Consider the following 16,058-nt stretch of genomic DNA (forward strand, 5'->3'; position numbering starts at 1 on the left):
GGAAAAGCTGTTGTAAGCATTGTTGCAGTAAAATCAAAAGCATTACCAATGGCTTCGGTAGCAACAACAACAACAAAAGCTGGCACCCTCGGTATTTGAAGTCTCCAAGCTCATTATGTTGGCAAACACAGCAAGACAATGCAACACAATACCCTGAACAACAACAGCAACAACAATGCGCAAAAGAAAATTCGGAAAAAAGGGCTAAAAACAATACAACAAGCTGCAACAACTGACTTAACAGTGAAGTGGCTGCAACAATACACACGCATGCAAGTGTGTAGACTATGCAATGCAGCTAACTGTAAGTGGGGCGAATATGAGCTAAAGCTATAATACAATAACAACAATGCAGTAAAGGAGCAGGCGCACTCTGGCAGCTAATCTACAAACACAACAATAAATAAGTGTGAGATAATGCTATTTGAGAGATATGGATGAGTAGTGGCTCAGCTAGTCTAGCTATTAAATACTTGTTTTGTTGTGTGAAAGATTATTTTTTATATGTAATACAGAAGATCTAATTCCATTCGCGATCACCAGAATTATTCGTGATCATTGATCGCTTGTGATTCGAGCTCCTCAAAATAAAGGGTTTTTCAATACGGACGCTACAAAAGTAGAACGATAGGGACAGCAAATGACGCCATATTTTATCCGATCTTTTGATTTCATTTCTCTTTAGTAAGGTTTGCCATTTGCCCTCATGGAAAGATATACGATCCAACAACGAACCGAAATTATTAAAATTTACTTCCGAAATGCGGAGTCAGTGACCTTAACTTTAAGAGCGCTACATCCAATTTATGACCGTCTTAATCGTCCTGTCAGCTCAACAATTGAGCGTCTAGTGGAGAAATTTAGTGGGACACACTACGAAATGTTCCCGTGCCAGTGGGACAAAGAAGTGGCCGTAGTGTCGAGAATATTGCTGCCGCTAGCGCATCAATTGAGGAAGACTCAAATCAGTCTCTCACACGTCGTTCTCAAGCGTTGGGCATTTCTGCGACGTCGTTAAGGCGAATTTTGTGAAAAGATCTTGGATCTACATCCTTACAAAATCAAATTGATGCAAGACCTGAAGCCGCTTGACCACCAGAATCGTCGTATGTTCTTGTGTTGGGCTGAGCATCAACTTGAAAATGATCGATTCAGCGACGAGGCGCATTTCTGGCTGAATGGGTTCGTCAATAATCAAAATATTCGATATTGAGCAGACAGCAATCCACACGAACTCCATGAGTCACCATTGCATCCCGAAAAAATAGGGTTTGGTGCGGTTTATGGGTCGGCGTCGTCATTGGGTCGTACTTCTTCCGTGATGATCGAGATCAATTGGCGTCCTTGGTCGTGCGATTTGACGCCGTCAGACTATTTGCTGTGGGGCTACATCAAGTATATGGTCTATGCCAACAAGCCTGCGGCGATTGCTGAACTTCGTACGAATATCGAACGCGAAATTGCAACAGTATCGACCTATTAATGCTTGAAAACCGTCGAAAATTAGGTTCAGCTTGTGGACTTCTGCAAGCGTGCCCGTGGTGGTCATACAAAAGAAATCGAGTTCCATACATAATGGCATCAAATGTACTTTCGTAGGAATGAAGGCTGATCAGTATTAATCTCGGATTGTTTAGAACACAATAAGAATTTAATTTTGACAAGGTCCTTTGGAAGACTCACACCACTAAAAACACAGAGAATCGTTATTCAACATAATATTCCCGCTAGTCGTACAACTACTTTGACTATTTATTTATATAGTTTAATTAAATTTATCATATGAGGCATGGTAACCAGAAACCATTTATGCTAATAATTGTACTAATTTTAAAACAAAATGCTCGGCTCAATTAAAAGTAACTTCCAAAAAAGCAGTAAATTGAAGCAAATTTAAATTTTCCAAATATTTCAGTGCCAACTATGCCGAAAGCAACAATTTGGTAAAAATACAGCTAATCATACCTAACTCTATGTAACTATATAAGCTAATATAAGTTTGTAAATAAAAAAATCTGAAATATATTCGCACAATTGTGACAACGTTGTCTGTGCATTGTAGCTCCCTTAAATACCCATATTTTGTGCACGAATACCTAATATTCATATGCAGTATATTTACGTGTGCTCTCATTTGTATGTTGTGTGGATGTTACTCGCAATGCTCGTGCGTGTCTAAGCACACATTTGCACTTTTTGCGAAACTGCGAAACTTTAACTTGATGTCATGTAATATATTTTGCTTTTTATTCACGTTTTTAAATGGAAACTCACCGCACAAATGCATATCCTTTGTCCTTGAACACCCTTATCTCCTGAATTGTGCCATAGGGAGAGAAAGTTTTCTGCAAAATATCCTCGTTTAGAAAGCCGGACAATGCGCCATTGATGCCACCGCAGTAGACGGTGCAATTAGTGGGGCTGCTTTGGTTGTACACCTCATCGAAGGTCAAAGGTTTGGCATTAACTAATGGAAAATAGCAAAGTCGATTAATACAAAAACAATAAAACACAAAAACTGTATGCGTTCGCAAAAGGTGTGGTATGAAAAGCGGAGAGTTTAATGAATGTATAAGTAAGTGTTAAAATACGAGGGGCACTAAGAAGTACGGATATCAAAGAGATAAAGGAAAATATATGGGTCCATATTTAGTTAAATTTTGTTTTTGACTACTAGATGATGAAGTGGCAAGTAGGAACCGCTATTGGCTGCACTTGCAGGGGGTTCGCCACTCCAAACTGTTTCTCGGAGGGTACAATTTGATTAGATTTAAACAACTAATTGCGCTCCCAAGAAACAAAATGAGACAACTAGTGGCAATTTATACTGGCCAATGCAGACTCGGAATCTGGTTCTATGATCTAGCAGCGGAGACTTCTGAGCACCTACTCCTTGACTGCCCGGTGATTGCGAAGAAAATGAGTCAGGCAATGGGGTCTCTATATACCCAAAGTGAAAGTATCGCGTCCATTAGCCCCATAAAACTATAAAGTTTTCTTAACTCGAAGATGTTGGATGGTATTCTGTGATAATAGGAGAGGGCACCATTGAACTTAGATTGCAGTGCGTTCCTCAACTCTTAATCTAATCTAATCTAATCTAGTTTAATTTTATTTTAGGATTGGTTTGATCTCATAGAGGTGAACGAGACTTCATAACCATTGTCTATTTTAAGAATAGTTTTCGGGATCTTTTAATGATAGATCCAAGTAGTTCATAATACTATTGTATATGATATATTTTCATAGTTTAATGAAAAGAATGATTGATATAAAGTACGGTCTAATTAACCCAAATTTTAAGGCAATTCGCGGAGAGCTATAGAGTTAAAGTAAATAGGAATGATCTTTAATTATTTATATGCTATTTCCCATTAAAGGTATGGATGAAACTTAAAAGTCTAACATTGCCAGGCATAAGAAATAATTTTGCGGAAAACTGCTGAGTTGACAGCCCTTGGTCGGATAAAACTCCGGATCTGTTCCGATTACGTGCAACTGACTGTCGTGGACAGGAATGTTCGCAGAAGAAATTAAATTATTCACAAGCTTCTGATTTCTTCTCATGTCTTCGGTTCAATCTTGTATATTTGGGAAGATTCGCCAGGTTAAGGCAAAAATGAAAGTTATCTTCCCACTTATCGATGTCATTTCTGAAATACCTTTGATCCTATGTTCCAATGATATCGGTCGATTATCAGCTAGTGGGACCTTCACTTTGTGCAGATCTTTCAAATACGCAAAACTTGTGCGGTGCCCCTCGTATTTCACTTCTCTTACTATTTCCTATACAATTTTATAGCAAACACGTTCTGTTTTCATTGGAATTACGCTGATTTACTTACCATCCAATTTTGTCGCCGGCGGTTTTCTTGTGGCCCAATTCGTGCGTATCGAACGAGAGCCCAACCACTGGCCATTCATGGCGGTAATGGCATTTTCCGCTTCCTGCAATGAGACAAAGCACAAATACAGTTGAATGCAATGAGCGAATGTCTTTTAAAGCAAATAAAAAGTATTTTCAATACGCTACATATATTTGGGAAATAAGTGTATGGCAAATGAAAGGCAAAGACACGCAAATTCCGTGAAGCTAAGCATAATTTAATTGCATTTCTACGCTGTTTGGCAAAATCAAAGTCGAACTGAGTTTAAAATTCATAGAAAGTAAATAGTTGACACGGCGGACAGGGTGCTGGAAGCAGGATTGATTGGAAAATAGACTACGGTACACACACACACATATATGTATGCCAATATTTATATAAATAAATCTGCTTTTGATAATCTGCTGACGTTCAAGTGAACGTTGAGCGATCGAAGCCTGCAGCAATTCGCAAAGAAAATAATCTCAACTATTCCCTTTACGCTTTTTGCAAATTATTTAAAAGCGGCAAAGCAAACAAATCGCTGTGGCAGCGAGTTGATTACTTCGAGGCACACAAACAGGGTGGTTCATACGATGGTTTATTATCTTTTTAAGATCAAATATAACGGCAGTTATTCATTTGAAATAGAAATCGTTCCCGAGGCTGAACGTTTTCTTGGACTATCCTCAAATAACTTCAGTTCCTGAATTTGCATTGGATTACAAGCAGATATCATCGAACAATCAAGTTCCATAAGATTAGGATCTGAGATTCTCTGTCATTTATTACTTTACATTTTGAGATTAAGGAGAGATTTTCCAAAATTTCTCTTAAACCAAAGTTGGGACAAGTCCTCTATAAAAATTTAGGTCTAAAAATATTTTTTTATTAAGAACATCTCATCGAGGTTGTCATCACACATGTGAGTTGTAATGAGTAATCTGGGTATTCTTGTTCTAACTAATAACTGAATAGATGGATTATTGTACCAACGTCCTGAGCCCCTAATATATGCTTTGCAGACCCCAACTGATTTCGCTATCCCACGTAAAGAGTTTGAATACGCCAGATCTGAACTTCTTTTTAAGTCAGTCGTGAGATTTCTGGAATTTTGCTGAAACCGAAGTTCGGATCAGTCCATATAATATCTTTTAAAACCCGATTTAAATAGCCCAATGAAGACTGCGTTCCAATATCTACTCCTTAGTAATAACAAATATACCACTAAATGAACCACCCGTTACATGCGGACTTACAGTCCAAAACGAAAGGAATACGACCGTTACTGTCCACAGCCGGACTAATCCGTTAGCTGTGTGGACAGCTCTCAGAATATTATGCTACAGCAATAATGTTGTGCCGTTGTTGTTGTAAATTGTTGCAACTTTTGTGCCGCGCTGCTACTGCTGAAGCCACTGACTGCCAAACTTAACAAATTCTTTATTTTAGCCACAGGCGTTGGCAACAAACACAATGGGGTGCGCTTGGCGTTTGGCTGTCAGCGCTCGACCCTCGCCCGAAATAAAACTTTTTCCAAAAATTTGTGCGCGCTCGCCTCCATTGACGCCTTAATGGCACAAACTTAAATTGACTTTTCCACAATGTCAACACAGAGAGCGGCGTCAATGAAGCCCAGTGCGGCGCTGCAAGCGGAAAGCGCCAAAAGAGTGGAAACCATAATGCAAAAGAGGGTGAAAAAACTGCAACAGAATTCTAGAAGTATGCATGTAAAAACTATATACTAATTTTAATAAAACAAAAACGTCAACTATTCAAAGAAAAAGCAACAAAAAAATGAGAGAAAACAAGCCAAGGGAAAGTACTTGCAACATAAGCAATGTAAATAACAAGTTTGAGAAAATGCAACAATAGCAAGAAAATATGAGAAAAAGTTGATGCCATTGTTGCGCTGGCAGCGAAGTTTTGCGATTTGGGCATTTGGGATGTGAGCGAATGCCAATAACAGCAATATGTTCTATCAAGCGTGTTGTTATTGTTGTTCTTTTAGATGGAGCTGGATTGAGTAGAGGGCGCCTGCAGCTTGCAATACAAACAAAAACAGCAAAGAAATGTAACTCAAGATGAAATAAAAATTAAGTCTGGCGTAAGAATTTTGAAGAGTTGTGCAAAGAAACAAAGAAAGTCACCGTGAAACAGTGTAAAAAGTCAGCAACTGTAAACACTAAAGTGGCAGCATTATTAAGAGCTTTAATTCCCAAGGACAATAGCGACAACATGTTGCCAGATAGTGGTAAATGTAAATCGGAAAGGTTTATTATGAATATCTTTCGCATAAAAGGGGATATATTCGAAACAAATTCGTAAATAATGAAGATTCCAAAAGGCTTAATCACACACATATTGCTCGCAACATATTTCATATTAATATATGTAATTTTCACGGTTCGACGGTACTTCAGTTCGATTATGAGAAAAATGTTCTATTATATAGAAGTTACAAACTGCTCAGCGCATATTTCTGATATACAAAATTTTCGCGACAAATTTATTAGCGGTTAGGCGATTATGTCTTGTTATGTAATCCGATACTCTAGATCACCCGGTCTACTATCTTGACAGGCCTCTGGTGATTACTGCTTACCCTCGGATATATGCTCTTAAGAGGTTATTATTTAGTTTTCTCGTAAGAATCTTGCAATTGTGTGGAGATTTTATCCAAATTAACACAAATATTTGAGTTCATCGATTTCGAAATAGTGAATAGAATCTATATTTTGGATAGACGACCAATCGAACTATTTATCTCATCCAAATTGACTTTGCAATCTCCAGAACGGATGTGTCACTAAAAACTCATCACAGAAACCCGAGATATATTGCTTCGAAGCGCACAACCTTAGGGGAGGTGATGATCCACTCGGATAGTATAGCGGTGAGTTCATTGACTATGCGCTCTAGGTTGGTTAAGGATTCTGGGTTTCTGTCCACAGCGGAATCGCGGAGAATTGTAAGGCTGGTGAGCTTGTAAGATCAGAAACGTCCGACTCACTATTCAAAGCATGTAGGAGCACCGTCGTCCTATTGCGGGTTGGTAATGGATAGATGGGCCTCCGCTACGCTGGGTAGACGCTGGCCAATCACAGGATGTCTACCAAGCTCTTCGTCCTCAGTATAGTTCACCTCTCCTTGGTCGTAGGGGTTTTTACTGGCCATTGCCCCATCGGGATCTACGCTGTAAGGTTAAAAATCTTACCGTACGCTAGCTGTAGAAGCTATTTCTGGATCTCAATTTTTCGAGCAAGCTCGCGAAATAGCGAATATAGAAGTTAAAAATCTCTGCAGATTTGTAGTAGGTTCAGGGTACTTTGTCGACTCCTAATTACTAATCTAGGGGAGTCCAGGCTTCATAAAGGACTGTCTTTTAAAGTCTACGTGAGTTTCCCTTTGAGAAACAGCCTAACAACATAACCTAACCCGAGAGAGATACAAATATGCCCTTGCTCTAAAATAAATCCTTAAACATGAATTATTAGGTCTACAACTTTGCTTCCGCCGTTTAAATCGCCATTTAAATGGTCGTTTAAATCGATTAAAGCGTTTTATATCGATCTTGGACATTTGTGTCAACATTAACTCAACAAAATATTTGTAGAGATCTGTTTGCATCCCAAACTTGTTCTCAACTGAAAATGTCACTTTTTGAGCCGAATTCTCGACATTTGCGGGAAATTTTGCTTTTCCTTTTCAATTCCAAGAAAAGTCCGGATTAAAGCATTAGAGATTAGCGAATCGACTATACAAGCCGTTCAATCAGACTGAAAGCATAATTGGCTCCATTGTAGAGTGTATGTAGTACTAATAAGTGGTCCTGGAGAAAAATAGTTATATAATTTATGTTGAATTAAAAATATAAAAACAGCAACAGCTGGCAACACTGATTTCTATAACAAATATATATGTATAACTATTGTGCTAATTATCAGAGGAGTTCATCTTAAACACCAAACTCCACGTCCTTCAATACAACGCTGCGCTTTACTGCTTTACTTGCTTTTATCTCACTTGTTTTATACTTATTTTGGTGCTTTGTTTTCTTTGACAATTACTCGGAGTGTGAAAGCTACAACTTCGTAATCGATGAGCAGCCCAAGTGTATTTGTCTCATCGATTATCGACTTTTTCTTTTGATTTGTTGGTTTTTTTTGCTTTGTGCAGTCCATTGCTTTTTGCACATAGTTTTCATTGTCGATTAAAGTTTGAACAGTTGCTTCACCTTTTGTTCTGTGACTGCCCTTTTGTGTACTTGAGTTGTTTCTTTGTCGCAGACTCAAACAATTGCACCAAATAGTTTCTTAGTTTATTATAGTTTTTTCGCCAGACTTATTGCAAGTGTTAACTGCTTGGCTTTGTCTCTGGTTGCAAGAAGTGTTCGCCTTCAAGGTAGCAATTTAAGTAGGTGATATATACTATATAATATGGTAAATATATATTTTTTGTTTTAAAAATAATTTCTTCTAATAAACCTATGTGAACCCAGAAAGATCAAATGTAATCTCGTTAACTGCAAGCGTTTTCTGCACTTCTTCTACTATGAAACATTTATAAATTCCTACATTACTAACCAAAAACATTTGAATTGGCTCAAAATTACATACAAAATTCGTTTAAATGCCTCTACTACAGGTAATTCAAGCGAATGCCAGTGCATTTAGGTAAGCTAAAATTATAATTTCATTTTCGCATAAAAGCCAATTCGTGTACGCACGTGCTTCAATATGCTTTAGCAATGGCAATTGCCAATGCTGTGTTTATTTGCTAGTTTAATTTTGTGGAGCACATATCGACTGCTTGAGCACACACACACACACACACACACACATACAGAGCTCGGTTGTAAATCTAAGCGGGCAAGCCAATTTGTCGATTGCAATCGGCGGAATGCTGTTTTGAACGTCGATAGACATTGGCTGACTGTTTGGTTGGTTGGTCGGTTGGTCGGTTGGTCCTGGAAGGCCACCGCCACCAGCATGAATGTAGAGTTGACGTGGCATATAACGCTAAAATATGCGCTCGAAGAGCGTAGCGTAAATGTAATTGAAGTAATTGTAATACGCGTTAGTGTTTTTAGTGTTTCTGAAAGGCATTAAGTTTTAATGAAAAGTGAATAAATGACAACCTAAGTGTTTATAAGTTTACATACTTATACATATCTATATATTTAAGTATTTAAGTAGATATATATTTGGCTTCAGTTAACTAAACTGCGATAAACTGCCGATTTCAAGACTCTAAATTAAGTCATACTAGCTAAAGTAAGCTGTGCGCTAATGTTGCTCATACGCCATGTCGGACAGTCGTTAAATATGACTTAAGTGAATATATGCAGGGGAACTTTTACTAAAATAGGTAAGGAATAACCTCTTAACCTCACTCTCGTTGAAAGAAAGCGAGCGCACATGAAATATTATTCAGTTAACTGTAACATAACCAAAAATAATCAAATGAGTGCACTTGTGTCATGAACATATACTTAGTCCCTCATACGCCAAACTGCAAGCATATGTATGTATTCATATACTACAGTTTTAGTAAACTCCAAATCCATTTATTCCACAATTTTCTTTTGTCTTAACTAATAGCTTTCCCATGGCATGTCAAGCTGTGTGTGTGCTTGCATTACCTTATTGAAATTTCGTAAGCTTCATGCGGCTATTTACGTTGAATTACTTTCGCTTCCGTTGCATGCCGTGACGTGATTATGCACTTACTTACACGGATATATTATGTAGGTATATGCTATAAAGGTTATATTTTATATATTTTTAATATACACATACACTATTAACGATTGGGAGAACCGTGACCAGTGACCAGAGCAGAAAATTGTTTTCTTCCAATAGCGAAATTCAGTTCAAAATATTACTAAATGTCATTGAGAAGTCATAATTAAAGCTCGTGGAACTCTCAAATGTACGGATAATATCAAGAAGTCCTCAAAAAAGAGGAAGAGAAGCTGAGCCAAATATACATTATCAATGTACAGAACGCGGTACATTGATATTGCAGTCAGTGGAGAGTGCAATCAAACTTAAAGCTTAAATAAAATAAGTAAGAAAGGGCTAAGTTCGGGTGTAGCCGTACATTATAAACTCTCGCAATGTATTGCTATATTTTTATTAAGATCATCCAATTTGACCCATCCTTTCGGCATATAGTCCAATAGGAAACAAAAATCAGTACATATAGTATACTATTTGGGGGCTGGGTAATTTATGGAACGATTCTAACCAAGCTACATTCTATTGGAGTTATGACACTTATTTTTGGGACGGAGGCATATTATTAGAAGAAAAATATTTCCTCTGAATTTCTTTAAAATATCAAAGAGACTTACTTATATTTTCATTACAAAACTTATTAGAAGCACTGAGGTCCTTATATTCGATAAATGGGTCCTTGAAAACTTATCGTCCGATTTTGACGATTTTTAGAAGAGCGATGCCACTCTTTAAATGCACTATTTTTGCAAAGTTGTATTCCTATAACTTAGATCGAATTCAAAGTTCTGGTATATAGAAAGTAGGCATGGTTGTGAACCTATTTGACACATTTTCAAAGCATATCATTGGGATGCCAGGCAAATGTTATGAACTGAATTTCATTGAGAGAAACTTGCACGAACAGACGGACAGACATCTGGATTTCAACTCCACTCGCTATCATGTTGATTTATCATCATAATGATATTATCATCTAAATTTATTATATCCCCTTCAAAATAGGCCTCTTGTGAGGCAATACACATCTTCAAAAGAACAATTCAAGCATCGAAACACTTTCTAAAGCTATATTCCGGGATGGCCTTCAGTTCTCGTTGCGAATTTGTTATGATGTCTTCAATGTTCTCAAAACGAGTGCCACGAAATGGTAATTTGAATTTTGGAAACAGGAAAAAGTCACACGGGGCCATACATATCTGGAGAGTATGGTGGTTGATCGATGATATTTGTTGAATTTTGTGTTCAAAAACTCGTTCACTTTTAGAAGAAAATTCAGATCTCTTGACAACAATTGCGACTTTACGCATACCCAAACCATCAACCAAAATATGACGGTCTCATGAGACATGTCCATTATCTGGGCTATCTCTCGCTAACTATAATGACGATTTTCGAGCAAAATTTCCTTTATTTTGTCGACGTTTTCTTCAGTTGAAGAGGTCGAGGGCCTGAATGTGGCAAATCGTTCGCTTCTTCTCGCCCCTCTTTCAACGATATATACCAATCGTAAACTTGAGTTTTCGACATGGTTGAATCACCAAATGTTTTTTCAACATTTCCGTTTTGACACACAAACTCCGTGTTCAATATTTTTATCCATAGTAAAAATCGCAACGCACACAAAAGGTGACTTGTTCCTAATGACGCCGTAAACAAACTAAATGACACATAGCAATAAAAATTGACAGAATAGTGGCTGACGATTGTGCCAACCTGAAAAAAAAAAAATTTGAAATATTCCCAGCGGAAAAATTTAAAATGGTACTTATTTGACAGAATGTATATATATTATCTTATCAACAGTGTTGTTAGAGTATAATTAACATAATGAACATCTCTTGGTGAAAAAAGTTAGAAATTAACTGTATATTTTCATCATGCAGAAAAAACAGTTTTTTGAACCACCCTATACTAACAGAACACATACATATCTTTCACATAAAGAATATTTCGACTATTTTCAGCTGTAATCACAATGCCAATGGCTGTTGTTGTCATTGCCTTCGGCCATCAATAGTCCAAGTATTGTTAGCACAAAAGAAATACGCATTATTGTTGTTGTTGTCATTTCGCCATTGCTTATTACTGCCACTGCTGACTAAGCAACATGTCTCCAACATGTTTTCTAAACAATTTACTTTTTAAATGATTGATAAACTTTTGTAAGCGTCCAATATCTCGAGGTGCCAACAGCGAGACAATACGTAACTGTGGATAGACGAGACAAAGAGACAAGGCAACAACGACAACAATGTAGTAGCAAATACATAATAGAAATCGTAAAAGTTGGAAAAATGTGCTGAATGAAAGAAAAATACGCAACAAACGGGAAATAAAAGAATTATTTCTTCTGCTCCCTCTGCTTCGGCTGCTATTTCTTCTGTTGCTGCTTCTTCTCTACCTCTCCAATGCTGGACAGCCTTTGGTGGCAGCGTACAGTTTCGTTTGCTAAGCTGCTATTGCTATGTGTTGGTTTTGTTGTATGTTGCCACACATGTTGCTGTCTGCATGTTGCACGTTCACAACTTTCAACGCTCAATTCTCCGGCGAGCTGTAACTGCTGTCAAGTTGTTGGCCTTTTAACACAACACAACTCGCTAGCGTTCCTTCAAACACACACACACACGCACACATTCGCTCAGTCTCTCTTTATTAATAATGTACTTTGTCTTATTCTGTCTGCTGAGTTGCAGATAAAAGTTTCTCGCACTCAACTTTGTTGCCACCTTCGCCCTCTTTTTCCGTAGCGCACATAAACTATTTGTTGCGTATCTGTTTGGTTTGTTTAGACACTTTGTTCGTTTGTTCAAACAACACTAATACAACAACAACAAGTACACATACACAAATATATACAAGATAAGTGTAGTTCAACCACTTCTCCATGTATTTGTATTGGCTTGTGTCAATTTCAATGACATCTTCGCTCATTGTTTGACAACTAATACCTTCAAGTTATATATTTATATATAAAATTTACCCTTCAAACATCAAACATACACAATCACACGCTCTAGAGCATTTCAATCTTTTTCCGTACAATGACTTCCAATCGAATCGCGCGTCACTGCGGCCACTTAGAATGCTGGCTGAGTTCGCTTTACTCTTGCAACAGTTTAAAATGAATGATAAACAACACCAAAAGGGTTAAAATAACAAATAAACACAACCCTTGGTCGCATTGTGTGCTTATTTAAAGTGATGATTTTGCAAATACGCACAGCAGCCAGTCATCATCAGTAAGCCATAAATACATACATATACACAGACATTCTTATATTTATATATATACAGATTATAAAAAAATATGTTTGTTTCTTTGAATATGTCGTTAAAAGCAGAATATTTTAAAATATTTTTTTAATGACGAAATATCATTGAACAATGAAAAAAATAAAATATATAATTTTCTTCAAATGTAAATAATAAGCAGAAAATACAGTGCTCCACGGCGTATACGTTTTTTTTTTTTTCATATAATTCTTTATTTATTGAATCTGCTCTTTGGAGCCTAACAATAAGTTATAAAATCTTAATTCTAATTAAAACTAGACAAGCTCAACCAATTGATTGAGTTGTTTTGGTGAAACGTTGCTCCTCAGTGTGCTGGCATATCTCTTCTTTTTAGACGTGATTGATTACAAGAATGTAATAAAGCATTAGCCAATGGGTTTGGGTGATCGCGGAGTTTACACAAATATTTATTTCTGCTGTTCTCTACTTCTTTCTTTACCATGAGAATACCAAGGTCTTTATGGATATTTTCATTACGCATATACCATGGTGAGCACGTGATTGTTCTAAGCATTTTTGATTGGAATCTCTGAATTATATCGATATTAGTTGCACAGGTCGTACCCCACAGTTGGATGCCGTACATCCAAATCGGCTTTATGACCGCGTTGTATAATAGAACTTTGTTGTCTAGGCTAAGTTTTGAATTTTTATTTAAAAGCCAATTTAAATGTGCTGCTCTTATCTTCATGCAGGTTATTTTGCACGATATGTGTTTTCTCCACGTGAGCCTTCTATCCAAGTGAATACCAAGATATGTTACTTCAGTCGCTTGGGGTACTAAAATATTGTTCATTTTAACTGCCGGACATGTTTTTGGTCTGAGAGAAAATGTAACATGCTTGCACTTCTGTTCGTTTACATTTATACGCCAGTTTGCTAGCCATTCTTCGACAAAAATCAAATGCGCTCCTAATACTTTTGATGCTATAATTGGGCATTTGTTTCGGCTCACTAAAGCTGTGTCATCCGCAAAAGTTGATGTCAAAATATTACTAGCTGTTGGAAGGTCTGCTGTATATATTATGTATAGAGTTGGCCCTAAAACACTGCCCTGAGGTACACCAGCTTTTATTGGTCGTTCTTCAGATATGAAGTCTCCTACTTTGACAGTAAACTTTCTATTTTTTAAATAAGACTCCAAGGTTTTATGCATTTCGAGAGGTAAGCTTTTTTTAATCTTATATAAAAGCCCGTCATGCCACACTTTATCGAACGCCTGAGCCACATCTAGAAATATAGCAGAACAGTACTCTCTATACTCGAACGCCCTTCTGATTTCGTTAGTAATTCTATTTACTTGTTCTACAGTGCCATGTTTTGCACGAAAACCGAATTGGTGCGTTGGTATTACATTATTTTCAAGGAGGAAAGGAGACATCTTTGATAGTAACACTTTTTCAAATATTTTAGAAAGACAGGGTAGAAGACTGATTGGTCTGTATGAAGACGGCTGTGTCAAGTCTTTACCTGTTTTCTCTATCATGATGATCTGCGACTTTTTCCATGAACTTGGATAGTACCCGAAACTGAGAATAGCGTTAAAGAGCAAGGAGAGTACTGTTAAAGCAATATTTGGTAACTCAATTAGCATTTTTGGAGTAATTTTATCGTGTCCTGCCGACTTTTTAGGATTCAGCTCTTTTATGATTTTAATAATTTCAGAAGATGACGTTTGAATAGACCCAAGCGACTCGTTAGCGCTCTTGGAGATGATTGGCAGCTTAAAGCTGTTCTTTGGGCAATTAGGTTGAAATACCTTTTCTAGGTGATTTGCGAAACAATTTGCCTTATCCTCGTCACTTCTTATAGGCAAGTTGGAGTCGACTGGAGGCTTCATTGACTTTTGGGCTTTCCAAAGAGAATTTCCTTTGTTTGAATTTGGACACAGTTTCTTTATATAATTGTGAGTGTGATATTCTTCCTCACGTTTAAGCGCTGTTTTTAGTTTTCGTACAGCATATTTTAGTTGCAGCTGAGTAGAAGGCGTATACGTAACACTGTGGCGACAATTTAATTCACCAAGTAGGGAAGGGCTAAGTTCGGGTGTTAATATAACAAACAATTTGGCCCACATATTCGTCATATATATGATATAAAGTCCACTGAAAGTTGGAAACCCTAATTTTAGGTAAATGCGAGCTAGGTAAAGTTGTGACCCGATTTCACGTATTTTTGACACGGAGACATATTATTAGAAGAAAATTATTCACCTTGAATTTCTTCAATATATCTGAGAGACTTACTTATATTTTCGGTAAAAAATTTATTAGAACCACTGCGGTCCTCAAGTTCGATATATGAGGCCTTAAAAACTTAGGTTCCGATTTCGGTGATTTTTAGTAGGACGACACACACTATAAATGCAGTATTTGTTCAAAATTCTGTTCCGATATCTTCAGTATTGCTTACTATATATATTGTAAAGTAAACGATTCAGATCGTCTACAAAGTTCTGATATATGGGAAGTAGACGTGGTTGTGATCCGATTTGAACTATTTTTACAACATATCATTGGGAAGCTAGGAAGATATTATAAATCAAATTTCATTGAAATTGGTGGAGTAGTTTCGGAGGTATAGTATTTGACTCATAAGTGGGCGGAACCACGCCCACTCAAAATTTTGTATACCATTTTGAGTGCAACTCTTCTGTACCATCTTTATAATGACCTTTAAGGTCTGGTGGTTTTCTTTACCGAATTAAAGCATTTTTTGTAGTTTTTAACATAACCTTTGTATGGGAGTTGCGCGTAGTTATAATCCGATTTCCTCCATTTTTAGACTGTATAAGGTAGTACCTAAAAGAAACGACTCCAGAAAGTTTCATTGATATAGCTTGAGTAGTTTACTAGATATGTACAAAAAACCTAGTTAGGGGAGGGACCACGCCCACTTTTCCAAAAAAATTACATCCACGTATGCCCCTTCATAGTGCAATCTCTTGTATCAAATTCAATTGCCTAATTTATGGCTTGTTATAGCTCTTTATATGTTTTCGTTTTTCGCCATTTTGTGAGCGTGGTAATGGTCCGATTACGCCCACCTTCGAAAGCAACCTTCCTATGGTGCAAGTAACACGTGTTTTTTTTCAAGATATCTCAATCTTTACTTAAGTTATAGCTTGCACCGACGGACAGACATCCGGATTGGA

The 16,058-nt window shown here is 37.1% G+C and overlaps 1 protein-coding gene across 2 annotated transcripts in view; it reads right to left on the reverse strand.

The window, feature by feature from the left end:
* LOC105217139 (cytotoxic granule associated RNA binding protein TIA1) overlaps positions 1–16,058 on the reverse strand; it is a 299,387-nt gene that overhangs the window by 7,611 nt on the left and 275,718 nt on the right. For both annotated transcript variants that reach the window (XM_054230805.1, XM_011191997.3), the window contains exons 5-6: positions 3,846–3,948; positions 2,275–2,467 (exon numbers count right to left, since the gene is read on the reverse strand). In XM_054230805.1, coding sequence (XP_054086780.1) covers positions 2,275–2,467; positions 3,846–3,948 — 296 coding nt within the window. The remainder of the gene's footprint in view (positions 1–2,274; positions 2,468–3,845; positions 3,949–16,058) is intronic.

Source organism: Zeugodacus cucurbitae, chromosome 2 (genome assembly GCF_028554725.1).
Source record: "Zeugodacus cucurbitae isolate PBARC_wt_2022May chromosome 2, idZeuCucr1.2, whole genome shotgun sequence".
NCBI lineage: Eukaryota > Metazoa > Arthropoda > Insecta > Diptera > Tephritidae > Zeugodacus > Zeugodacus cucurbitae.